The sequence below is a fragment of the Tetrao urogallus genome, assembly GCF_951394365.1.
Source record: "Tetrao urogallus genome assembly, chromosome: 14".
NCBI lineage: Eukaryota > Metazoa > Chordata > Aves > Galliformes > Phasianidae > Tetrao > Tetrao urogallus.
In genome coordinates this window covers 16,733,277-16,760,268 of record NC_136827.1, presented here as the reverse complement: position 1 = coordinate 16,760,268, position 26,992 = coordinate 16,733,277, and the positions used below count along the sequence as shown (strand labels likewise).

Genomic DNA, 26,992 nt, shown 5'->3' with positions numbered 1-26,992 from the left:
CAAGGCCCCACGCGGGCAGCGATTAATGCATCCAGTCGTGCTGTGCTCCCCTTTTTCCTGCTTACGCTGCATTCATCAGTGTATTCGAGCTCTGCACGCAGGAGCAGAGCAGGGCAGCAGGCAGTGGGAAGCAGCCATGGATGTATCCCAGCCAAGTTTTGCTGGGATTGTGCATCCAAAGTGTAAAAGAACACCACCAAAGGAAAAACAATAAAACTTCCACATCCTCCTGCCTGCGGGTAAAGGCTCACGTCCCTCCTGATATTTGCTTGCTTCAACTTTTATTTTTTCTAAGCAGCTTGGCCATCTTCCATTGAAGCAGGTCAGTCGGTTGGGCACCAAATAGGACTGGCCATGCTGCCAGTGAGACCCACAGACATCCCTGGCTGCTCCCGGCCATCTGTCGCCTGCAGCACCCTCTTGCTGTTGGTGCACATCAGTCCCACAGCGCTGTGCTCTGCCACACGCTGCCACATTCCCTGGCTCTCCAGTCCTGCAGCAAATTGGCCCAGGGAGCGACGTCAGCAGAAAGCTAATCCAGCATTAAAAAATAATAATAATAAAAATGAGTGTTTTCTACTGAGTTAGGCTTGCTCTGAGATCAAATAACAAGCAGTGTGGATGCAAGGCTGCGGGCCACAGTCATCACCTCCACGTAGGCTACAATACTGTCAGCCCCACTGCTGCACCCAGCCCTCCGTACACCAGCACCAGTTCTGGGGCCACAAACTCAGCCAGACTGGGTGGATGGGCTGGGCACACAGAGATGTTTCTGCAAAGCTGCAGTGGGTATTTGGAACATCAGAGCCCAGGTGCTGCAGGAGAGGATTCCCAGATTTGCCCTCAAGCAGCAATGCTCAAGGTCCCTTTATTACTTGACTTGGTATCACAAGCCATTATTACGTGACTGCTTTATCTTTCTTGCTGCTATGGATTTCTTTATTGCACAAGGCACAGATGAAGCACTGTATGTGGTGCACACACACACACACACACAAAACGTCCAGATAATATATTAACCATCACAAAGGATCTGAATTCCTTGCTGCGAACCAAAGGGCATGAATGGACCTTCTGTACTGGCAGCCTTGGAGGGAGCAAATCCTTGAGTCACACCTGCTGTGAGCACAACTCCAGAGCAGCACCAGGAGCTCCCCTTCCTCAGAGCACCCAGCAGATCTCTTGTGGCTGACAACTCAGGCTCCCAGCTCAGCCCAGCTCACCTCCAATTAATTCAAAGAAAATACATCCTTTTAATTTTTGTTCATTGCTGCTTGTATTACCAAGTCTTCCTGGCTCCCACGGACATAGGTCTGGTCACTGATTTATTCTGAGCAGCAGCACCAGTGGGAGGTGCTGTGAGTCAGCCCGAGCCCTGCTGGTGGCAGAGGGCCCCCTGCACCCACCTGCCCCAGCCCAGCTCCATGGCAGATGTCCCAGCCCAGAGCAGAACCTGCTCCCAGCACTGCTATCCCTGTGCCTGCAGCCATCCCACGTTGCCTTGGATCCTTGATCGAGGCAGAAGAAAGCCCTCTGGGTAAGCACTGAGTGCCTTTTGCACCCCTGAGCCCACAGCTCTGCTAACCAGGACAGCCCCACACACAGCAGCAGTAACCTCACGCAGGGGGCACTTCCCATGGCAGAGAACTGGAGCAAACATCAGCACAGTGTCGATTACCTTCTACTTCCCTAATTTCAGGGCAAGTTCAGTCCCTTTATCATCCAGCCTCTAACAGAAGCATTACTCTGAGGATCAGTGCTCAATCTGTGACACTCAGAGGTCGCTGCCCAACAGCAGAGCACTGTGACTGGGGCCATGGTGACCCCTCTGCAGCCCCTCTGTGCAGCACCATTCACACTGCAGCGTTAGTAGCGCTGTGCAGGCACGTAGGGACAAACAAAGCCATGCATTATTATCTGCTGTCTGCAACACGATGGGGACTGCTCTACACGTCACGGGGACAGGGGCTGTGTGCTCGAGGCGCCTGGGGATGGCTTTGTTCCAAATCACAGAGATGAGGGTAAGGAGCTACAGGGTCAGGGAGCTGAGTGCCCAGAGGCACTGCACAGAAAGAGACAACCCAGCTTACACACAGAGATCCGTGCATGCAGCAGCTCCCAGGCCAAGGCAGGGCTGTGCGCTCCCTCGCTGCTGCTCCAGGCTGCATCCCACCCAGAGCAGGTGAGGGGGCTTCATCCCCCTGAGAGCCTCCCGAGGAAAAGCAACAATGTGGGCCGAACAGCTTCTCTGAGTTCTCCAGGGAGCTCTGGGAGCCGTCAGGTGCGTTTGGGGCTGCAGAAAGGCACCAACCAGGCCGCACAAGCTACAGCTACACACACAGAGGCCAAATCAGAAATAAGTTCTCAATTAAATGGAAAAGTGCAATTAGTCATGGCCCCGTAAATTACTGCAGCACAGGAAGCAGGAACGGCAAAGCAATGAGCAAACCAAGGGCGAGGAAATCTTCAAAGATGTTCACAGAAGAAGTATTTAAATAACAGAGTTAATTATAGATATGACAAAGTTCCATTGTCAGGAGAGGCCAAACAGCCTGCCTATTCTTACTCTCATTTCTTCAGGAAAGAAGAAATCTCATCGAAGGACGGGCCAAGCGGCTGCCACTTGCTTCCTCTGCATCAGCTACAGCCCCGGTCTGCACAGCAAGCAGGAAGGCCCCAGCACACACAGGGTGCTCAGCACAGCCCCAGAGCAGAGCTGAGCTCAGCTGCAGTCCCAGCACTCCCTTCATGGGCCCCAGCTCTGCAGCTGCTCCCTGCTGCAGGGTGGGACCCTGATGGGCAGCACCTGGTGCCCGCAGCCCCTCCAACCCTTCCCACATCCCACACTCAGCTTTTTCCCCACTGTCCTGTGCTGGCTCTCATCTTCGCAGGGCTGCATGAAGCAGAGAATGGATCTGGCTGTAACAGAGCTGGGTGCAAACTGGGTTCAGAGGAGCAGGCTCAAGCCCCAGTCCAGGAGGAGCTGCAGACTCACATTCTCAGCACGTGCAGTGGCAGTGCAGGCACCCAGTGAGCAACCAGCATGGGGGCCAGGGGAGTCCTGCAGGTGCCTCCTGGACTCCAGAACCCCACTGAACCCCAAATGCTGGAGCGGAGTTCTGTTACTGCGAGGCAGCTCCGAGGAGGGAAATTTCCCAAAATTTGTAGAACCATTGGAAAAAGAAGTCACAAAGCACTGCGAAATTGATCTGCAGCCACGTTTCCAGGAATTAGAACCAGCAGTTCCCAAACCAAAAGCTGGTTTCCTTTCTGCAGTGTTGCCAGAGATGTGTGCTGCACGGGTGCCCGCTGTGACCTGCAGGGTGGATGGGAGCACTGCTCTCCTTGTAAATAGGAATTTCCTCCCGGCTCTGCTCAGCCCTGAGCTCAGTGCTGCCTGTTCTGCCTCTGCTCCTGACAGCAGGACCGAGGCTTTCCTTTCCCTTGGAACTTAGGGACCTCACACCCTGTTCTGCTGCCCCGGTGCCAGTTCTCCATCCTTCTCTGTATCCATCATCTCCATCTCTACCACTGCTGGCCCGAGTGGAAATCATTTCAATTTTCACAACAGTGAGGCTGTATCTCCTTTCCTGGATAAAAATATCTTCAGAAGCAATGAACGAATCTCCAAAGTGCAGTGGAAATCCCCACTGAACACAAAGGCTGTGCCCAGAAGCCCAGACAAAGCCGTTCACTCCATGGGCTGCTGGGCAATGGGGGCAGTTCCTGGTTCAGACCCCTCCCTGCACAGCCCTCTGTGGGGCCTGAGGTGGTGGGAAAGGCTGAGAGGAGTCCAAACTGAGAGGAAAAGAGAAGCTACAGCGGGGGCAGGTTACCAAAAAACAGAAGGAGAGCCAGGAAATGGGTTTGCATTTTGTTTTCTGAAGCTAATGAGCTGAAGAAGGAGCTGCTCTGCAGGGCAGCATGCCAGCCCTGTGCTCCTCCAGAAGGCAGCAAAGCTTCAGCATAAGGGATGTCGTGTCCTGATGGAGGGGGGGCTGCATCTGGGCCTTGTGAGAGCACTCTGCCGGCAGCCCAGGACAGCTCCACATGCACCTGGTGAGCGGTGTGGGCTGGGGTGACTGCAGTGAGCACCAAATTGCATCAAATTGGTCACGAGAAAGGGGAAAATCAACAAAACCCCCATACGTCCCTATGTGCTTCTGTGTGCTATGGAGCTCTGCGTGGAGACATCGGAGCCAATGGTGCCATTGTCCAGATGTGCAGGTGTCCAGATGTGGGTGTAAAGAGCTGCAGGGGCAGCGGTGCAGATGTGTGGGTGCCCAGATGTGCGCTTCTCGGGGACAAGCAGCTGCCTGCAATGTGGGAGCAGGAGGACCAACCTCTCCTCACCACCTCCGTTGTTTTTACAGGTGCGTTTTGCCCATTCAAGGTCACTACGCAGAGGTGCCCTCCCACCGCACAGCGCATCTCAGCACATCCAGCCTCCGGGGAACGGGAGCGGTAAGCAGATCTGCCTCCTTGCTCCGGCCCTGCCGCAGGACAGCCGCCGAGCGGGGCGTGTTTCCAGGCAGCGTGCAGAGGACGCGCCCTTGGAACCCGCAGATAAGATAAGGAGATCGGGAACAATTTGGTTTACTACCGAAACCACGCCGTGAGCGCAGAGCCCCGCAGCCGCCACTGGAGATGGGCACGGCGCCGGGGCAGCGGCAGCTCCAACCCACGGTGCTGCTCCCAACCTGCTGGACGCTCTGCTCCGTCCCACAGCAGCAGAAGGGCGCACCGAGCAAAGGGCTGCGGCCGGGAGGGAGGGAGAGCATCGCGTGCAGCTCCTGAAATGGTGCTACTCGTGAGGCAGCTGATAGCTGTGTCCTGGCAGGTCCGGCTGGGGGGCTGTGTTTTCCGCAGCACTGGCCCAGCATCACTTCTTTCTCATCACCTTCATTTTTCGATCATTACTTTTTGTGCTCATTAGGGTTTATTAGCTGCAATGTGGTTTTCCTGTGACTTTACATAAGAAAAACTGGAGGGGAAAAAAAAATCATCAAAAAGAACAAACCCAAAGATTTTTAAAACGATTTTGAAATTGAATTCATCTTTCAATAATGTGTCCTGCAGGAAGGCCAGTGGCAAATTGAATAAAGAATATTTTTTAATTGCACTTCCCCATGCGGGTGGATGGGCCTGGTACATGGGCACACAGCCATCCCACTGTGCAGAGCAGTGCAGGACGTGGAGCCCGGGCTGCTGCGGCTCTCTCTGCAAATACCTGCAGCACCAACACGTCCCCTTCTGGCACTAAATGTTGCTGTTCTCTGGACATGCATTGCTTAAAAAATAATTTGATGCGATCAAATCCAGTGTGTGGGTCTTTCTTTTTTTTTTTTTTACCACTTCTTCTGGAAGCGAGTTCCTCATCCATCTTGTATTTCCTGGTGTGACGCTGCACTGCAGCTTCCCTGTGCCACAGGGACCCCCGCACCCAGCGGGACCCCGCTCCCAAATGGGGCAGGGATGGGGCAGGGCTGCAGGAGGCGCTGAGTGCAGGGCAGGGGCACGCTGCAGTGCTCGGGTTTAACTGCGGGGCGCCACCACAGGGAGAGACAGAGATTTCTTTGTGCTGCCCAGGGTGCTCCAGGAGAACGGCCCATAGCCAGCACTGCTTTGTGCCGCAGCCCAGGCTGATGCTGTGCGCCAACAGCTGAGCTGACAAGGACAAAATATGGGATTCCTGGCGACGTGGGGCAGTGAGGTGTCTCTGGGGCGTGCACTGAGCCCCACATTTTTCTCTCCCGAGGTTCAGATCAGAAAATCCCGCAGTGCAATGAGTTAAGCCATCTCCTGGACTCTCCCCAGCCCCTGCACCTGTGGGACCCCCAGCACAGCCCCACTGACGCTGCTGCCTGAGGCCCAAGAGGAAGGAGAAGTGTTTCTGTGCGTAACTGGGACTTCTCCCTGTCCCTTCAGCCTCCATTGCCATGACTGACACCGTTCAGGAGAACAAAAAGTGCTTTCCCAAAAGGGAAGAAAGTCGCGTTGTCTTCGCTTCCAGCTATAAAAACCATGGAAACCACATAACAATCAGAGGAAAGAGGAAAGTGATGATAATGAGCAGATACCAGCTACAGCCTTACCTTCGGTGCTTTGTGTAAACAATGGCAGCCGTGGAAAACTACAGGAGCAGGAACCACACACTGCACCACATCCCTGCCCATGGGAGCTCAGCTGGGTGAGTGAGCTGGGCCGGGGGTGGGCTGAGCTCCCAGTGCCAACCAGCAGTAAGACGAGGGGGCTGGGGACACCGTGGGGTGTGGGGGAAAGCAAATGGGTCGGGGGGTTCTCAGCAACGATGTCCCCTCTGCCTGCTGCTGGGCCGTGAACTGGGACTGGAAGGAGGACACAACACCCAGCGGTGGGGGACTGGGCAGAATGGGTTCTGTCAAACTGATCTGATCCGTAATTAAGTCAGTACTTCATAATAGCTGTACTTCTAAGGTAATAGGGCTTCTGTTGTGTATCTGACTTGTAACAAACGCAACATGGCACAGATTAAATGAATCAGAAAATGCCTAATGCCCCAGAAATGCAATTACAGCAGCAGATTCCTCCTACGGTTGCTGTATCTAGGAGAGTCCTCTGGGATTCAGCTCTTGACTCTGTCCTAGTACTGCGAGCAAGGAAACAGCATTCATTTTAACATATCAGGTCATCCCTTAGGAAACAAAGGCCGGAGTCATTCTTCAGGAGAGAGCGCTCCGTCCTGGGAAACGGTGGCCACAAAGGGCTGCAGCGATCCGGGAAATAAGTCAGCACCAAGAGCTGCGTGCAGGAGCACGGAGGAGTCAAACGAAACTGCTCTGCTGCCTGTCTGCTCCGGAGAACGGCTGGGTTTGACAGAAATCAGGGAGAATGAGAGTCTTAATGAGAAACAGTCTTCCTGTTTGTCTTCAATGCCTTCCTAATTATCTCAGCTGCAACCCGAAGGCGAAAAGGCCCGACTGCAGCTGCAGGTCGGAGCGAGGGTGTGCGCGGAAGGGGATGCGCCCAGCGCCAGCCGCGGTGCCGGCCCGCGGAGCCAGCCGTATGCCAGCTGTAGGACCAGCCGTGGTGCCGGCGCTCCCCAGGCGGTCCAGCAGAGGCTGCCGCCGGATCCCTCACCTGCAGCCCCGCCCGCAGCCCCCAGCCGCGCTCCCCCTCCTCGCTGCCCGCCGCTGCAGCCCCGCATCGCCCGCGGCCCTCGGCGCCCTCTGGCGGCTCCGCTGCTCCCAATTCACCCCCTCGGCTCCGTGGCGGCCCAGGGCTGCGCTCCGAGCTCTGAAATGGGATCCCCAGGCCTCGGGGAGGACAGACTGCAGGACAGCCAGGAGGACAGGGGGGTGGATAGACAGAAAGACGGGCGGGTGGGCAGATGAACGGATGGATGGACAGACAGATGGACAGGCGGGTGGGTAGACAGGCAGGCAGGTGGATGGACAGACAGACAGACGGACAGGTATAGATGGTGGATAGACAGACAGATGGACACGGTCCCAGCTGCACCCCAAAGGATCCCATGGCCGTGGGCTCGGTGCTCTCCTGCCTGCAGCAGCAGCACAAGGCCACTCCACCAGGACAGGTGCTCTCAGGGTGCCTTCCTGCACAGCTCATCCTGCAACACGGCGAACAGCTCTGTCTGCACCCCTCTGCCCCTTATTTCTTGCCTCCAGCAGTTCCCTCCTTAGCCAACTTGTCCATCTTTCCCTTTCCTAAGACCCCTATTACCTTTATGAAGAGATTGTTATGCTCTCAAGCCCACATCTTGCAATGGTTCCAAAGAAGACAGCTGCATTCATAGCAGCTTTGAATTATACAATGTGATTACCAACAGCCTAATTTGCAGGCAGCACAAAAGAGAAGCTCTTACTCTGGTGCTGTTCATGCAGTACAATATTGTGGCTCCCCCAAAAGAGCACAGCACAGTGCCAGAGAGGAATTCCTTACTTAGTACCAAAATGATTAATGGGAAACAGGAAAAAAAAAAAAAGAAAAGAAAATAAAAGAATTTCATGTGCTGGCTAAAGATTGCAAAACAGCCTGGAAAAAAAAAAGAAAAAAAAAAAAAGTTTTTCAGATCTCAATTCTTCGCTTATCTCACATGCACCTGAGATGACCCCTTCCACTGCAAACCGAGGCACAGCTCCAGCTGAAGCTTCCCACCATTGGTCCCATCCTCCCCCCACCCCTGCTATCATGCACTGTCTGCCTGCTGCTGGGCGGCTTGGTGCTGGCAGCTGAACCTGCTTTGTCACAGCTGTGCTGGGAGGGCTTCTGTGCAGAAGGAAATTGGGGTTCCATTGGGGTAAAAGGGTGGCTGTGTGCACGATCCTTCCCAGATGCAAGAAGCCCCTTCCCTCTTGTCCCTGCCCTAGGATGACTTTGCAGTGAGCAAAGTCCCCACTGGAGATCATCCCCATTGCTTGGGTACCTCTCAACTTCAGCATAGGAACTTTTAGTGAGCTTTCTTAATGCAAAGACCCAGTTTAGGTGACCCAGTACGTCACGCCAGCATCAATCCTCCCAGCACTCACTGCAGTGATGGCAGGGAAAGGGCACAGCTCCTCACTGCCACCACTGGGCTTCCATCCAGAGGGCTGAAAGAAGCAGCTGGGTCAAGCACAGCCTTATCCCTGCCGGTGCCATGCTCCCAGATGTCCCCGGTGACACATCCCCAGAGGAGGCCCTGTGGCACACATGGGCCATGAGTGGATCTGGCTTCACTCAAGATGTAGGGAACCCACAGCTCCTGCCTGCCTCTGCCCCTGGCCATGGCCCCCTCCTCCTCCAGGCACAGTGGGATGCCTGCAGCCCACACAGGGGGATGAGGAGCAGCTCACAGGGTTGGGCCTGGCATCGGTTTACGTTAAGCCTGTTGCAAGCTGCCAGCTTTTTTTTTTTTTAACTTATCTCCTGTCAGCTTCCTGGCAGGCTGCACTGTGGGGAAAATGGGCAGAAAAAGGTCTAACAGTGCTGGGGAGCCTGCAGCTCTGGTGCTGCAATGAGTCCCAGCCTGAGCCCATGGGGATGGGCAGGGGGGCTGTGGGATGGGGCCACTGGGCACCACACGTCCACTGCAGCCTGTTTGCTATCATCCCTTAAGAGGTCTGGGGACAAAAAAGGGCTTTGCTGCAAGAAGCGTAGAGGGAAGAAAGCAGGGGAGCTGTACCAGCACCAGCAGCGGGGCTGTGCCCACCGCCCAGGCAGCAGGCAGATGCTCTGGAGCGCGCTGGGCACAGGGTGGGAGGCTGGATTCAATCGTTGTCTTTCACCTGGGCTGGAAGCCAGCCCCAAAATAGCAGTCCAAAAACAAGATCACATGAGAGAGAAAAAATAGCAAGGCGAAGGATTGTCCATACTTCCTTGTCTTATGTGGGCGCAGTGCAGCAGCCCCAGTGACAGCAGCGCCGTCCCAGCCCCACACATGCCGGACACAGCTGGATTTTGCCTGGAAAGCATCACCATCCCAGTGATGGTCCTGGCCTGAGGACACCGCTTCTCCTTGGAGCCTTTCCTGCATGCTGCTGTGAGTGTGTGAGCGTGGGTGTGCGGGCGGTGGGGTAAGGGAAGGGTGACCCAGCAGCACAGTTCTGCACACCCCAACCCAGCAGCGCACATGGGGTACGGCTCCTGCAGGCACACAGCCTCACTGTGGGCATTGCAGCCTCTCCCCAAATGGTCTGCAATGGACTTTTGCGGTTCCCAAGCTCCTAGAAATTCTGTGGGCTCAGCGTGCGGGCTCAGTTCTGTGGGGAACGGTTGGGGATTTGTTTTCTTCTTTCTGGACTGAGGACAGGGAGGGAGGCAGGAGACATTTCTGTGCTCAGCAATGCAGCTGCAAGGTGAGCAATGAGCCGCTGCCCCGGATCTGGCTCCTCCCGAGGGGCTGCTTTGACAGAAAGCTTTGCCACTGCTGCTCGCTCCTGGTCTGGGAGAAGAGCAGCACGGACTGCCTGCGTGCTGCTCAGAACCCTTCTGCTTCCGCGCGGCAGAAAACGGCTCCGTAGTTAATTATTTACTGTATTTGTAAGCAAGCCCGAGAAACGTGCATTATTTACGGCACTCACACAGCAGAGCCGTCGGGCAGCGAGCTGAGGGCTCCTTCCCAGCGGCACGAGGAGGAGCAGCACGGCCGTGGCCATGCCGAGCCGGGGCGCAGCGCAGGGCCCGGCCCGCATCAGGGCTCTGCCTGTCCCCAAAGCTGCTGCCAAGTGCGGCGTTTGTGACCAGCCGCCCGGCTCTGCTCAGAGCGCTTCGGATCCGAATCCGGATCGGCTGCACAAACGCACGGACGCCGTGCGCCACAGCCACGAGCCCGAGATACCCGCGGCCGAACGGCGCTCCAACAGCAGCGGGGGCAGCCGGCCAAGCTCTGCGCTCGCTCCTTTACCCGCAGCAGCCACGCACAAAGCCCGCATCGGGCGCGGCTCCCTCGGGCCCACATCCCACCACTGGGAAGCTTTGAAAGCCCCGATCTGCTTCGGTCTCCTTGGCCACGGGAGGCCGGCAGCAAGCAGCAGCCGCTGCCCCGGGGCCGCCTGCCCGCTGGGTTCCCTCCTTGTGCCCCCCGTGTGCCCGCTGCGTGCTCGCTCCCTGCCCGCTCCCTGCCCGCTCGGTGCCCCCCGTGCGCCCGCCGGGCTGAGCCCCGGGGCGGGGCAGCGGTAGCAGCAGTGCCCGCTGAGCCCGACACGGCCGTGCGGGCCGCCCGTCTCCTCCCACCGCAGCTCCTCGCCAATAGGCTCGGCCGTTTTTGTTGGTTTTTTTTTTTTCTTCTGTTTTTTTCTACCCCCCCCCCCCCCCCCCCCTCTATTTTTTTCTCCCTGTCTCCCCTTCGCTCTGACACCAAAGGCTCAGCCCGGCGGCGGCAGCTCCTCCGCGGGACCGTGCGGGCGGTACGTTACCCGGGATCCCATCCCATCCCCGTTCCCCCTCCCTTCCCCATCCCTCTGGGCAGCACCCAGAAGCATCACCTGAAGCCCCGGGCGCCGTACGGAGGGGCTGGGAGGGAACCGGGTGCCCACGTGCTGTCGGTGTGCTCCTACCTGGGGGGGATGTGGGGACCGGAGCAGGGCCTGAGCGGGCTCCACGAGGGCACACAGGAGCCAGCAGGGGGGAAGAGGGGGCAGGTTCCTTCTGCAGAGACATTAGGATTTTGGATGTGCTATTTCCTCACCTAAATGGGCCAAAACCCCCCAAACCTTGCAGGTATCGTTGGGCTGCTGCCAACGATGGGAGCATGGAGGGGTTCAAAACAATGTGAGTTTCACAAGTTTCAAGATGACTGCAAATTAGCTGGAAGCCGTGGCTAGAAATTTGTCTCTGAATTTGAATCCAAATTTTTAAAATGTTTTATTTTGCAAAACCTAATATTAGGACCATCCCAATAGGAAGTTTGTTTAAGCAATGTGGTGCTAGAAAATTGTTTAAAAAAAAAAAAAAAAAAAAAAAAAACTAGGAAAAAAAAATATTAATGATAGTTTTCTTAATAGAAATGTCCTGGGCAGAGCCCCAGGTCCCATTGCCCCACATGCTGTTGGTGACACGGTGATGGTGGCAGTGGGACCCAGGCCTCTGGTGACCCAGCAGCAATCGCCTGAGCTGCAGGGAAGCTCTGCACACACAAACACGAGTCTGGACTTTAATTGGTTCCCAATTGCAGCGCTTGGCTTGGCGCTGATAAGCAGGACAATGCCTGAGTGTTCTCCCTGCAAAACGGGGTCAGCACAGCACTGCTCAGTGTGCAGAACAGACTCGGGATGGGGCTGACCGCAGGTCGGGTCCAGGGAGGCCTCGGCCAGCCCCAGCCCTTTGGATAACCTCCCCTTCCAGCTCCACCCCGCCCAGGGGAGAGCCTCCCCCTCCCAAGCTCCCCGAATGACTCTGGCCTTCCTCCCACTCCCGAGACCTCGATCTTCCCACCACCCCAGCAGCTCATCACGCAGCTGGCCACAGCGGTGCTTTTTCCCCAGCAGCGATGTGGCTCTGCTGCTGCCACTGCTTTCCCAGCCCTGGGGCTGCATCCCCCACTGCAGCAGTGCTGGTGCTCAGCTCTCCCTCTGCTTGCTTTATATGAATTTTCCTCTGTGCCAACTGGCATGAGCAAGCTAAAATGCTCACAGACATAGCGGGGAGCAGAAAGGGGGGGAGCATGAAGGAGGTGCACGGCACCCGATGCGCCCAGGCAGGGTGATCAGAGCTGGGGGTGTATTTGCTTTGTATTGAGGTTCTCTGGTCTGGCGTGGGCAGCATTTACAGCTCACAGCGCCAGCCATTGGGATAGCAGCCCCCGCAGGTTCATCTCAGTCTGTCTCCTCTTGTTTCAGTGTACTTCTGATGATGCATTCATAGAGCAGATCAAAATCTGATCCTCTTAAATGTTTGCTTTCTCTTCTGATGCCAAATCAGAAATTAAATAATAATAATAATAATAATAAATGAAAGAGCTTAGCCATTAGAAAGGCCCTTTTCTTTCCTCAGTAAGAAAGATGGGGATTTTCCTCCTGGAAGAGCTGTGATGCAGAGCATGGCTCACCTGGAGCGGTCATTTCTCCAGTGCACACCTGCATTTTCCACTCCCATGCACACACTGCGTGCACCCAGCATGGGGAAAGTTCCAGAGCTTGTGGCAGAAGTGATGTTCTGGCTTCCTGCAGGAAGCAATACCCTTTCAGCTCCATTTCCAGCAGCTCCTGGGGCTGCGTGAGGCCCTTGGCACTGTGGTTGGGTAACCAAGTGGCAGATGCTTCCATCCGTTTCTCAAGAAGTCCATAGCTGCATGACAATACGTGGAAGGAGGAAGGAAAAAGGATTTTCAAGAGACATTGCAATCCAGAACCACAAGCAGGCACATTTCTGCAGGAAATAAGCCTTGCTTTAGGGGATTCATTAGAGAAAATTGCAACTTTTCAATGAGGAGATCACCACCAACTTTTACTGCAGTGGGGCAATAGCTGTTGGTGGGTGCTGATGTCAGTCCCCACCTCGTGTTCCCCGCGCATCCTGGGCTGTGCCTCAGCAGGGCTGTGTGCTCCTCAGACCCTTCCCACGTGCCTGGTGCCACCTCCCATTGCAGCAGCAGCCAGCAGCACCAGTGCAAAGCTATCACGGTGCACAGTGACCTCTGCCTCATTCCAGCTCCTCCTTCCTCTCTGCAACCCCAGGAGCTGCACTGCAGTAATGCCTCCTGCATTAAACAACCCCCTTGAATCATCTTTAATTTCATGACCCCCAAAATGGCAGCAGTTTAGATGAGATGAATAGACACCTCTCAAGAATGTGAGCTCAGAAATAAGAGGTTGCAAAGGACAGTGGAGACAGATGGTCTCTACCGCAGATCAACCCAAAAGATGGTCCTTAGCCACAGGTCAGACCACCACCATCCAGCAACTCAAGAGGACTGGATAAAGCCTTGGCTGTGTTTCACAAGCAAGATGCCAGCAGTGCCTGAGCTTTCTGGCAGACCTGCAGAGCTGGAAGCAGGGGGATTTCCTTCCATCTGCAGATCGCAGCTCCTTCACAGGAGCACACTGAACCCAAAATGCACTGGTGTGTCCTGGGGCTCTGATGGACAGACAGAGAAACCCCAGCACAGCCCTGGGTACAGGGCACGCAAGCACCTGTGTTGTGTCCTGCAGCACCTGCCAGAGGGTGCAGGGAGGACGGGCACAGCTGGCACTGCCCTCTGGCACAGCACAAGGGCTGCTAACGCTCATGGCTGGGGCAGCCTTAGAAATCCCACATTCATTTTGTGCAACTGCACGCCATTGATTATCGCCTGTGCTGGAGGCCTGGCTGGCTCTGCTTTTTAAGCCACTCACAATAGAAATCTGTTTGCAGAAGAATTTGCTGAAAACAAGTTCAGCAAGAGAGAGAGGCACTGCTGCTTTGTTATCTCTGCCCCAGAGTGCAGCATGGCCTGAATGAATGCAATAATCCTCTCTTCCTCTCTGCTCATTAAACAAGAGAGCAGCCTGACTCGGTATTCCTCAGTAAGAGCAGTCAGTATTTTTTACCTTGCATCCAACATCAGTGTCCCCTCTGTTAATGTTGGACAGAGAGCAGCAGATCCTGCAGCCCTGCAGAGCAGTGCCTTGGTGCAGGACAGCAGGATGGCTGCAGGCCATGGGCACTGCCTGCAGGGTTAGCAGCAGGCTTCCTCTTTCCTAAAGCCCGTATAACAAAATGGTTTGATTCCTCAGCTGCTCAAATGGGCAGAAAAAGGTTGATAATTGTCTGGGTTTTCAGACCTGGGCATTCAGCATAGCCCCTCTCTGTCCTATTTCTTCTTTCCCAAACTGGCCGGGTCTGAGCCCTCCCCAGGATGAGATGGAGGCACCCAAAGAGGAATGAAATCACCCTGAGAAAGAGCACCCAGCAGAGCAGTGCCAGCAGGGGCACAGATAAAGCGAGAGGGGAGCAGAGGGGATTAAAGTTGCCTGTTACAGACACATGGTGGCACACACAGTCATTGAAGAAAGCAGGAAAACTGAGAGGCACGAAAGGAATCCCATCACACAGAGGGAGAGAGCAAGAAAGACAGCTACAAGCCCTTCCCAGCCACACAGCTCTGCTGCAGAACACAGGCAGGAGAAGCCACAGAAACGCTTTGAAATGCTCCTCCCAGGATGTTCCTCACCTTCCCATTAGTTCAGCCCTTCCCCAAGGTGGGGAGGTGCTGCTAGCAAGCGGCCGCAGGTCAAACCAACCATAAAATGGCAACCAAAATGCAAGAGACACAGCACCCTGGGAAGGCTGGGGATCAGAAAAGAGGCAGGAAAGAGATTTTCCCCCCAGGCCTGTGGCAGGAGCAGGGCTGACCTGGAGGGTGACATCCCCACCCCATTGATCTCCTCAGACTCATTCTGGTGCGGTATTGTCCTCCCTAAGGTTTGCTCTTTGCCCACAGCAGTCTAGACACAGAGCCATGCGTGACTCACAGCCTTCTTGTGCTCAGAACGTTTGTTCCCACTTCTTAATTTAGAGCCGTGCTCCGAGAGGAGAAATCTGGGCGTCAGCCTTAACCTTGGGACTTTTCTTCCCACGCCTCTGGCGTTAGCAGGCCGACGGTCCCACCTCTGGGTGAGTCCCTGCAGTGCCCTTCTTTCTGCCTCAGCTTCCATTGGCACAGCGCAGAGCTCCAGCACTGACCCCAACGCCCCTCAGCACCCCGAATCCCAGCCGCCTCCTGTGCTTGTGCTGAGCGCAGGGCAGCCCCCAGCCCAGCATTTCCCTCCTCGCTCCCGGCCCCGCGCTCCGGGCGGACAGGAGGGGGAGATCTTCACCACGACTCACAGCCTGCGCTGCGCCCGGTGAGCTCTGCGCTGCTCCTTGCTCCCAGCAGCGCGCCTTGCAGACGGGAGCGCTCCGATGGGTACGTCGTTCTCCATCGGGACGCCCATCTCCCTTCAGATTTAAGTTCTAAACGGAGTTGGTGGGGGCAGAGGGGCGCTGCGGGGTCAGTGCTGCGGGGGGTGGCTGTCGTGCTGGGGAGCTGCAGCCTTTGGGCTACATGTGGGCACAGGGCAGCATCAGGTGGTTTGGGGCTGGTGTTGCTTGGATGAGCCCTTTCCTGTGCCCAAAGCTTTGTAGATACAGGATTGCTTGTGTCCCAGTCCAGGCAGGTTTCAAAGGGGAAGGCTGCATACAAATTATTTTTAAATTTCTGGAGGATTCATGCTGCTTTTGTTTTGGTTTGGTTTTGTGGCTCAGTTCGGTGGGTTTAAAGATCTGGGATGTCCCCACCTTCTGCCAGCACCACTGCTGTGCTGGGTTGTGTCTGGGGGCCAGCAGGGCCCCATGGTGCCCCCTCACCCCATGCAGGTGTCCCAGAGCCAGGCCACCACCAGCTCACAGATGTCCCAGGGCCTTCCAGCCGTGCCAGGCTGCAAATAGCCCACGTGGGTGGCACCTGATGGCAGCGCTCCACAACGCACTCGGATCCATCAGATGTTTATAATTGCAGCTGTCTCTCCTGTGCTGTGTTGTTGGCAGCTGCTGGTGTTTGCAGGGATCAGACAGGGCAGACAGGCTGTCAGAAACCACCAGCTGTCTCCACGCTGTGCTAGGGAGAGCAGCAGCCCTGGGGCAGGGCTGTTTTCCTTGGAGCTGCGGTCATCAGCCATGCAGGTGTCTTGAGGGGACAAACTGATGTCCAGCTCTTCCATTCACAGGCGCCTCATGTGCTGCTGTCTGGAGCTTCTGCCAAGGGCTGGCACAGCCTGTGTGTCAGCTGTGCTGCTCTGACTGGAAATGAGGGTGGCATGTGGACACCTGGGGACCCAGTGGGCTGTTCTGAACTGAGAGCCCCCAAAATTTTGCCCAAGACTGCATGCCAAGGAAGCACATACCATAGAGTCATTCAGGTTGGAATAGACCTCTGGGATTATCTGAATCCAACCACTGACCCATCCCCACCATGCCCATATCTTGCTCTACAGCAGCAGGAAACAGACGGAAGTGCGTGCTCACCAGCTGAATGCAGTGGTTCATTATCCCCCATTAATTAATCTGTTTGGGTTTTTCCGTAGATCTTTTCAACCACCTTTTATAAAGCTTCAGCTCTGATCTTGCCTTGCTCCAACAGAGCAGAAGGCTCTTCCCCTTGGAACACTCCTTGCATGTTCTCATGCACTGTGGTTTCAAACAGTACGGCATTTCTCCAGCTCTCAAGTCATGCAGATAAGAAAATTATTATTTATTGGAGGATTTTTCCCAGTAATAGCAATTATTATCTCAAGCAATTGTTGCACTATTAAGTTACTGAGCAACAGTTTTCATAGCAAAACACAGCCCAGGCTGTTTACTTGGGCACCCATAGCTACTAGATGCTACACTTAAAGACGTTAAGCAGCAGAATTCAGAGCAGAATTCTTCCAGGCAGTTTTTCCTCAGAACTTGACAAGCTATATTGCCACCATACAATGAGCTTGAAATGAAGATAATTAACTCCCCTTGCATTTCTATGGCAGTAAATCACTGCTGAGCTTATGGTGAACCCAGACACCAAGTGATTTTCCTTGGAACAGCACAGACTGAGGCTTGAATTCTGAGTGATGATGTGTCTACTGATGGTTAACCACGGGTATGGATGTGGAGTTTCACTTGGCCTGGAGATGAAACCTTCTGTTTCAGGCATCCTTTGCCTCTCTGGTGAAGGACGCAGCACAAGTCTGAACCCAAACTCAAATCCTTATTTTGAAGCCAGAGCCAACCCTTGGTTGAGCTGGGCCGCTCTTCACAGGGGCGGCTGAAGGAAGCATCCCTTCTGACAACGTAGGCAAATTCCTGCTGTTCATTCCTCTTTTAAGCAGCATGCCTCATTAGCAGCAGCACGCCAATGTTCCGGACTCGTGTGGGTGATGAGAGCTTGGCATGGCTGGCAGCCAACAGCAGGGTGATGGAGGGAGCACCAACAAGGCCCTTACCTGGAATCAGGGAGGCGTTGCTTGGGAGTGAGGCCCACAGGATACAACAGGAGAACCACATCACCCCTTGGCACGAGAGCGTAGCATAGCGCAAGACTGGGGGGCAAGAATCTGTCATTTGGAGGCAGGCAAATGGCTTTTCTGGGCAGAGCTGGGATGTGAGAGCAAGATGCAGAAGGGCTGGAGGAAAGCGGCGTAAACAGAGCAGCAGAAGGAAGCTGTGAGCAGCCTGCCCAGGGCTGGCACCGCCGTCTGTCCGCCTGTCTGTCTGTGGGTGTGCGGGGCCGGAGCCAGCAGCCATGGGGCAGCCACACCTGAGCCCAGACAGCCTCAGCACTCCCAGCTCTGCGGTCTGACATTTCATAGGGACAGCGGCAGTGGGCGGCAGGGGGAGCGGTGACATTTGGGAGCTGGGCAGCATCACCCAGCCTCACCTCCAGCAACCAGGGCTGCAACTGCGCTCCCTCCTGCGCCACCCGTCCTGCTCTGCAGCAGCCCTGCAGGCCTCCTCTGCTGCTTTCTGCAGGAAGCAGAGCACACCCAGACCCTCGGCAGGGAGAGGGGCACAGAGCCCAGCTGTCAGCTCCAGGGGCTTCCTAAAAACCACTGCAGGTGAAAGGTGCTTTAGAACATTGAGCACCGGTGTTGTTAAGTGAGCGCTGTAGCTCAGCCAGAGGGACCTGCTAGGAGAAGATTCCTTTCATCCCTCAGCACTGCTCGTACCCACAGGAGAGCACTGTGTCATCCATTATACTTGCCTCCTTTGATGCTGTGTACAAAACTTCTCTCCCCTCACCCTTTGCTGGAGAAACTGAGCCCTTGTTCTTCTCTACCAAAAGTATTCTTTCCACACAACAGGTCCCACACATCTGGCGTGCATTGGGATTAACAATTAAATCCCACACATGAGACAATGGGATCTGCATCTACAGCCAGGTCCACGTTCCTGGTCTGAGCCCAGGCAGGCTGCAGGAAGCGAGACCCTCCTGGCACTGCTCTCCTCCCAGGCTGGGCCAGCTCCAGGAGCTGCAGCTGTAATTAAGTTAATCACCAGATTGCAGGAGGGTGTGGGCGAGGAGGTTGGAGAGGCTGGCAGACAATTAGAAAACAGATCATCACTTTGTTTTCCTGTCTCCCCACGGATGCCAGTGCTTTGCTGAGATGCTGTACTGAGTCCCAGCCTGGAGAAGCACAGAAATCTCACGCGGCTCAAGCAGAACACTTGGCTATGAGCACACCTTTGTCCCCAGGACATGCATGAAATACCCAAGAACTCCTCTTCTCTGTAGGTAAAGTAGGGATAGCATTACAGAATTATGAGGGTTGGAAAAGACCTCTAAGTCCGTTGAGTCCAACTACCACCCCAGGGACACCTGTGCGCAAGGAAAACCTCTGCCAAGCTCTGATCTTGCCTGCATCCATCACTGTCTCTTACTCTGGGGTGAGGAAATCCACCCCACAGAGTCAATCTCTAATACTTGCAATGAATAAAATCCCCATTTTATCCAAGCAGTTTTCCCTATGCAGGTTCCAGCAGTTCTGGGATCCCCCCAGCAGTTCCCTAAAGCCATACCCATCAGCCCCAGGGCTTCAGGGACCCACAGGGCCATGCACAGAGGAAAGCCAGAGCTAAAGTTCTTCTAGAATATTGTACCTGTTGTAACTGCAGGGCTCCTTGGGACCTCTCATGCAGCATACAGAACAGTGACCTACAGAGACCAGATCCATTCCAAGAGGTCAGAAAGGGTCGAAAGGGAAAAGAGCGGGGAGGACAAAAGATGTGGACAGGAAAGCACTGCGTGTGCAGTGCAATAGCCAAGAAGTTTTGGAGCCCAGCCATTCTGTTGGGCTTCTACCCCAAAAAATAAGGCCCCTAGTGTTAGGTTCAGGTTCTCTCTTGCACTCTCACTTTTTTTTTTTTTTTTTTTTTTTTAAATTTCCATTAAAACCTAATGTTTTCTTGCCAAAGGTATAATAGCAGGGCCAGGAGCTGTACTGTGCGTGGAACACCGGCTGCACAGTCATAAAAGTCTGAGAACAGCAGCAGTATTTAGCCAGGAGAGACAATGGGAGTGGAAAATTGCGTTCATTCAGCTTTTCTTGTGGAGTCAAAGGCAGCTGGTGAGCATTGAGAGCCTCCTAAAAATAGGGGAAAAAAAAAAAAACCCTTAAAGGAAAGACGTGAAAGTGAAGGCAATGTTTCCAGCAGAGCTGTTCTGTTAAAGCTATCCATAGATGCTCTTGGCTGTGCAGACCTGCAAGGGAAGAAGGGTCGCACCACAGTCTGCACCTCACCCATGTCAGCTGTGGTGCTGGGACCCTGTGCAGAGCCCATGGCTGCAGGGTGGGCTCCTCCGCTCCCTCCATCAGCCACCAGGAGACATCGGGTGCCTTTCATCCTCTGGGTTGAAGGAAAAAGTAACTTCCAGTAAACTGCACAACACTACCGGCCTCGATTAATGCTCAGCAAAGCACTGCAGCCTGTCTGGCTTATGGGGTGACAAGCAGGCTACTGCCCAGGGAAAGCCCAGAGCTGGTGTGGAGCTGAACCACAAGTAAAGTGCATGAACCAGTGGAGGCGACTGTAAAACTTGGGTTGGGTCCCTTGGAGAAAGGTTAATGCTTTCAGATTGAAACGGGCCTGGAGCAGGTTCAAGCCTATGGGCAGTGGGGGAGGAATGGCCAGGAGTTGGATCTCAGGGCCAGGTAGGAAGCAGCTGGGGAAACTTGTATCTGTGATGCAGTGCTGCACACTGGGCACTATTCCAGCCAACACTGTGTCAGAAACACGATGAGGACAGTTCTGCAGAGCAGGAAAAGGTTTAAAGCAGTGCATGGCAGGACTGCCCTCTGATCCTGCAGGACTCGCAGCCCTGCCTGTAGCACCGCTCCTGGGACAGAGGCAGAGCTCAGCCTCGGGGAAGGGAATGCTTCTTTGCTTTACTCCCCTTGGATATCTCATGCTGTTCTGATAAAGACCTGTAATACAACAAAAAGCACAGCAATGTCAGCAGAGCAGCAAGCATTTCTCCAAGTCTAACAGCTTTGTGCATAGAAATAAAGGAAAAATCTGCTTACCTTTGGAAGACCTCAGGTATGCAGGGATCTCCAGCAAGACCCCTTTGCTTCCACTGCCAACCCTTAAATGAGGGCAGGGAAGGGGTGGATCCTGCTCCAGCCCTTCCATCTCTCAGTGCATTGCACGCAGCTGAGCTCCTCCAGGTTGGCCCTGCCTCCCCACCAGGTGCTCCATCACTGCTTCAAGCTGTGACTGAGCATTTCTGCTACAAGACCTTATAGGGGCACATCTGAAAGAAAGGGATGAAGTCTGGGAACTGACTAGAGAAATGGCTGGGCATGTTTTCAAGAACAGCAGTGAAGTCTTATTTCCATGGTTTCAGTCCTTAGTAATCAAAACTTTAATACAAAAATTGGCACTTTCACATATTTTTATCTTCGGCATGCTTTGGGGATCCACTTGGAGGAATAGTCTCCCCTGACTGACCTTTGGAGGAGAAATTGTTCCTAAGAACCAACCTGGCACTAGCTCAATCCTGATGCAGCTGTAACACAGCTCAGTGCGTGACTGATGTTTTCACAATCTTTAAATACATATAAATAGTGACTATGTAGTCCCACAGCATAGCTATGGGAATAAATAGCATTAAGTCATTTTCTGACCTTCTGGACATTCCTAGATTTACCCTGTGCCCCATCTTTGTTCATAAATCCACTTCTCTATAAGCCTGAAGAGCACTGCCTATGAGAGGCAGCGTTTTCATGGTGGTTTAAGTGCAGTCTCCGTGCCGGGCTCTTGGCTTTCTGTCACAGATGGGATGCAAGGCTGCACAACCATGACATGGATTCAGAGTTCCACAGTTGATCACTATGTGGGTAAATCTCCCCTTCAAGGCCCCCTCAGTTATCTCCCAAAATATCTAAGCTGTGTTCTGATCCTCAGCACTGTGTGCCTGGGCCAGGTGAACACCGCAGCACCAAGCAGTGCTGGCTCTGCAGCGTGCCGCCTGTGTTGCAATTCTAGTCACAGCCACGTCAGGAAGGTATAATAATGGTGAGAGCCATTAACCCGGGCTGCTGCTTCCTGCGGGTTCCAATCAGACGTTGGGTGGTTTCCAAACGTGTTTTCCAGTGTATAATTTTAGCGTGTGCGTCAATAGAAAGCAGAAAGAAAACAGGATTCACCGCGATACAATTAGAGGGACCTCATCCCTGCCGCCAGCGGGACGACCCCAGCCCTCCCACTGCAGGGAGCAGCACCTGTCCCAGCCCCGTCCCTCCTGTCCCTATAAGCACAGCACTGCGGGCAGCTCAGCACCCCGCTCACGTCTCCCATCTCCTGCAGCCTGAACCATGGCCGAGGGGGAGATAACCACCTTCACAGCCCTGACCGAGCGCTTCGGCCTGCCGCTGGGCAACTACAAGAAGCCCAAACTCCTGTACTGCAGCAACGGGGGCCACTTCCTACGGATCCTGCCGGACGGCAAGGTGGACGGGACGCGGGACCGGAGCGACCAGCACAGTAAGGACCGGCCGGGCTGCTTGGCTCTCCTGCTTGTTTGCATGCCCTGCAATGCTTGGTCAGCCTTACCAGCAGGAAGCAACCTGGCATGGGTGTGCAGGCGGCTGTGCGGCCGGGAAGGGCAGCCAGAAAGGGTGCTAATTGCAGGGGATGTAATTGAGGGTTAATTGCAGCATGCAGGCAAGCAGGCAGCTGGAAGATCAGGGAGGAGCTGCAGCCCTGCAGCAGTGGCACTGCACGTGCGATGCTCTTGGGCAGCACGGCTGTGCTTCTCACACATGAATCAGGGGCTGGAGCTTGATGTGCTGAATGTGTTGTATCTGTGTGCTCTGCATGCAGCATCTCATCTTCAGTACCTTCCCTTTCCCCTATGTGGTTAATTGAGTTCCTGCAGGATGCAGAGGTCCAAAAGAGGCAAGAACAAGGCTGGCCTGGCCTGCCCGCAGCAGCACCTTGCCCCCAGCAGCTCCCCTGGCTGAGCCCTCCTTAGCAGCCGCCTGCATGAGGCACAAAGCAGCTGTGTGACACTGATGACACAGTTCACAGCCCTGTTTGGGGGCTTTAAGCTCTGGGGGCCACTGCACTTCCCAAGTGCTCAAGAGTATTTGGGAAGTGGGAGCCCAAGGCTGTGGGGCTGGATTCTGCCCTGCTCTGCTCACGGTGCTCAGCAGCACAGCCTGTTATTCCATATCCTGGGTGCTTACTGGAATATAACTGGGATCTGCAGCTATTCAGATCTCATATCTGGTTAGGAAGCAGCCCTGGGAAGAGCCCAGTTGGCCATACATATTCTAGGAAAACGCTTTTTTTCCCCATTAAACCGTAAGCACCCATGTGGCTTTCTCCCCAAGCTTATCCTTTCCTCGTGCTTCAATGAGCAGCAGAGTTCTGGGTACAAACACCATTCCCTGCTCCTTGCAGCATCCCAGCAGCACTGGGAGCAGCCCTGAGTCCCCATCCTCAGGCTCTCCAGCCCACTCCCAACCCCACCATCCTGAGCCCTGCAGCCAGCATCTCAGCCCCCACAGACTCTCTTGCTTCTCACTGGCCGCCAGCCAGGCTGTGTGCTGGGAAGTCCTGCCAGCCAGGAACCCCCTGCAAACAATCCTGTAAACGTGGATATCTGAGCAGGCAAATATTTACAGAGTGAACAGAGCAGCACAGGGCAGCGTGCCAGTGGGAGCTGCCCCTCTGGAAGCACTGCACTCTGGGGTCCTGCCCATGCACTGCCACTGGCACCACTGCTCCAGGGAAGTTCTTACTCTTATCTGACATCGCCTTGTCAAGGGCTAGGCACAGAATGAAGGAGGGTATGTAAGGGGAAAACAAAAAGTCACTCATCCTAGGCCACTGCACTCAGCACTAATTCCATTCCTGGTCCTTCACTGCAGGTCTCAGCATCCCGAGCCTTCAGCATGAAGTGAAAAATAAATGTTACATGAGCATTTCAGAGCCTTGAGCAGGAAATAAGCTCATGCTCCTTTCCAAAAACAGCCTTACCTTACAGGGAAGAGGTAACAATACCCCGTGCCCCACTAAGGAGTAAATAAATGAAGAAAAGAAGGAAGGAGCTGGAGCTAAAGCACCCACTTGTTCTTCGCTCCTTGGGCACTGAGTGCTGGAGAGCCATCCCCAGGGCTGTTCCACTGCACCGGTCTGTGCCATGGGCTGGAGCCTTACAGAACAAGGCTCACGGGCAACTGCAGGATGCCCCTCTGTCTGCTGCCCTTCCAGCACCTGGATGTATAACCCAGCTCCCCAGGGCACAGACCCTGCCAGGCAGCAAGGCACAGTGCCCTGCAGTACCAGTACCTGAGGTCTGTCTGTCCTAAAAACTTCTTCACACGTCACTCCTTAACTGTCTTGTCGAAACCACAAAGGAAATTTGCAAATTATAGTCAGAATTAAAACCCCAATTTCCTGTGTCCCATTCCAGCATCTTAACCAAAAGGCTGCCCTCCCTTTGATGTAAAATAGGCAAAAATTGGTGTTTGGTTCCCCAGACATGGCAGTGGGGTTTCTCTCAAGGGGAGGGCACAAGGAGATGTGTTTATCACCCTCTGTACTGTTTCTCTTCAACTCTTTATAACTCAGAACAGAAACACCTGGGCCATTATCTCTCACCACTTTCCCTTTTTCCATTTCCTTATTTTCCTTTTTACGTTATTGTTGTCGTTTTATTTTTACAGTTCAGCTCCAGCTCAGTGCGGAAGACGTGGGCGAGGTCTATATAAAGAGCACAGCATCAGGGCAGTACCTGGCAATGGACACCAACGGGCTCCTGTACGGCTCGGTAAGCTGCAGCACACACAACAGGAGCCCGGGGAGTGGGGATTCGCCATCCCTGAGGCTGTTCCAGAACAGTGGGGATGTGGCATGGGGGACACGGTCAGTGGGCATGGTGGGGTGGGCTGGGGTTGGGTTAGGGTTAGGGTTAGGGTCAGGGTCAGGGTCAGGGTTAGGGTTAGGGTTAGGGTCAGGGTTAGGGTTAGGGTTAGGGTTAGGGTTAGGGTTAGGGTTAGGGTTAGGGTTAGGGTTAGGGTTTTTTCCAGCCTTAATGGTTCTGTGATTCTGTGATCCGGTGCCCAGGAGCTGCAGGACAGAGAGTCACCAGAAATAATCCAGGTCTTTGAGAGCCATTGATAGCAAAGTGCACATCCCGTATCCCTGTTGGTGGGCTTCTCGGCCTCACCAAGGAGCTGCTTTGCTCCCCACACTCCTGGGCTATGGGCATGGGACTGCAGTGAGTCAGGAGCGAGGCAGGAGCCAGGCCCACGCTGCAGTGTGTGGTGGGCACAGGGAGCGAGCAGCAGCCCCCCGAGCTGCATCCTGCCCCACGCACCCCCCTCACTGCCCCCGCGGCTCTTTTCCAGCAGCTACCAGGCGAGGAGTGTTTGTTCCTTGAGCGGCTCGAGGAGAACCATTACAACACGTACATCTCCAAGAAGCACGCAGACAAGAACTGGTTCGTCGGGCTGAAGAAAAATGGGAACAGCAAGCTGGGGCCGCGGACTCACTATGGGCAGAAGGCGATCCTCTTCCTCCCGCTGCCAGTGTCGGCCGACTGACTCCCATCCCACAGCTCACAGGCACCCCGCCACGGCGCCGGCCGCCCACCCCTGCTGCCCCTTCCTGGCGTTCCAATGAAGAGCCAAGCGTTAAAGCCCCGAGCCGTAGGTAAAGGCTTGAACCAAACCAGACCCGAGCTGCTCAGCCCTGCACGACCCTTCGCAGTGATGACGAGGAGCTTTGAGGACAGCCGTGCACCGTGGATGTGTGGCTTCCAGCCCGGCTGCTGCTGGAACCCAGCACCCCAGTGCCCCGTGATCCCATTTGTCCATCCAAGTACGTCGCTGCCACAGCGCCTTCGAGCAACTTCAAACTGCGCCGTTGTTTGTGTTACTGAGCAAAAAGCTTGCAGATAACTTCACCATACTAAGCCAGCCAGAAGCTCCAAATCCTCAGCATCTCAACCTTCCTTAGAATATTGCTGTCCCTCATGCTAATATCTGCCACGTTATTTGTATTTATTTATTAAGCAGATCTGTCTCTTCCACAATCCCTTTGTAAGTAGTGCACGTGGCACCAAATGCCCTGGCGCTGTCCTGGAGATGCTGGAGCAGAACAGGAGCAGCAGGAGTGCTGCAGTTCATGTGGCTGAGGGATGCGGTGAGATTCCTCCTGGATGACAGCTGGGCTGGGGACACAAAGGCGGAGCTGCACGGCTCCTGAGTGCTCTTTTCAGTGCTTCCTTCCCTACAGCCCCTCCTGCTGGGCCTGGCTTCCCGTATTGAACAGCAAAGAGAAAAGGGCAGTTTGGTCCATAGAGTAACATAACAGTGTTAAACATTCCATTGTTCAAATAACAATTCTAGGTCAGTGGTGAAAAGCGCTCCTCTTCTGATTAGTAAAGATGAATAATTGCATTTATTTTACCTTTATTTTTGTATAATAAATCCTTGGGAACTGCAGAAGTGTGCGTTTGCTGGGAGCACTGCACCGCTCTGCAGTGCTTCCCATGGTGGTCGGGTGGGACGCAGCATCAGGTGTGTCCTGCTGTACTCACTGTGAGCACACACAGAGCTCGAGGGACCACAGACATCACTTCCCAGCTTTCAGTTACAACCCACAGCAGCCAAAAGGCATGCTTTTACTGTATACATTAATTAAAACTTGTTAATTAAAAAGAAAGGGGAAAGTAACGCTTGCAAAAGTTTACTCGGCACAAGCAACTTCCCCTCCTTCCCCTCAAAAGCAAACCACAGCTGTAGGATGCACCCTGCATCACAGGCAGGCTGGGTGCTGCTCCTGCACTGTACCTGCGCCCGTTCTGCAGCACTGCCTGATCTATGCATCAAAGCACACCTTGTGCAACCCATGTCAAACACAGCCTGATTACAAAAGGTCAGCGAGCAACGATCCATCAGCTGTGTCCCCATCACAAGCAGTGCACAGGTTCAGCTACCTGCGTGCCCTTTACACCTCAGTGAGAGCAGCAGTGCTGTGTGGGGCTGGGGCAGGGCTCAGGTGCCACAGGAATGGCACATGGGGCCCTGTGCAGGGTGTGGGGCAGGGCTGGGCCCTGCAATCTGCACTCTCACCATTCCTACAAGCTTATAACTGCTTAAAGGCGGTGCATAAGAGTTTAAGTCTGACATTTAAACTGGTACTTAGCAGCATTGGGCAGGCCTGAGTGTGTGCCAAAAGCCCAGCAATAGGGCAGAGGGAGGGCAGGGACAGGAGGACGCGGCCAGCTGCCCCATCCCATGCACGGCTCTGTGCCAAACTGGGAAGTGCTGCAGGCGATGCATTCAAGTGAGAAAGGAACGAGTGCATGCACAGGAGAGCTGGGTTTCTAATTAAACTGGAAAGTTGGAAAGTGTAACTGCGGGTTGAGCTGTGCTGCCTCCCAACACCTCATTAACCACGGAGCATTCCTCTCATTAGACTTCTGCACTCAGAAATTACCACCTCTGCTACACACTTGACACCCAACTGGGGGAAAACGTCAACACTTTGTCTGAAAAATAATCCC

The 26,992-nt window shown here is 54.4% G+C and overlaps 1 protein-coding gene across 2 annotated transcripts; it reads left to right on the top strand.

Moving 5' to 3' along the window:
* Positions 1 to 21,788: 21,788 nt before the first annotated feature.
* FGF1 (fibroblast growth factor 1) lies at positions 21,789 to 25,025 on the top strand (the record flags this gene model as incomplete). 2 transcript variants are annotated; one of them, XM_079542645.1, is made up of 3 exons in its annotated part: positions 21,789 to 21,957; positions 24,147 to 24,250; positions 24,834 to 25,025. In XM_079542645.1, 3 exons carry the CDS (start codon positions 21,789 to 21,791, stop codon positions 25,023 to 25,025), a joined length of 465 nt encoding a protein of 154 aa, XP_079398771.1. The 2 variants fall into 2 exon arrangements, with proteins under 2 accessions (XP_079398771.1, XP_079398770.1); XM_079542644.1 differs by having other exon boundaries at positions 24,831 to 25,025.
* Between the last annotated feature and the right edge of the window lie 1,967 nt (positions 25,026 to 26,992).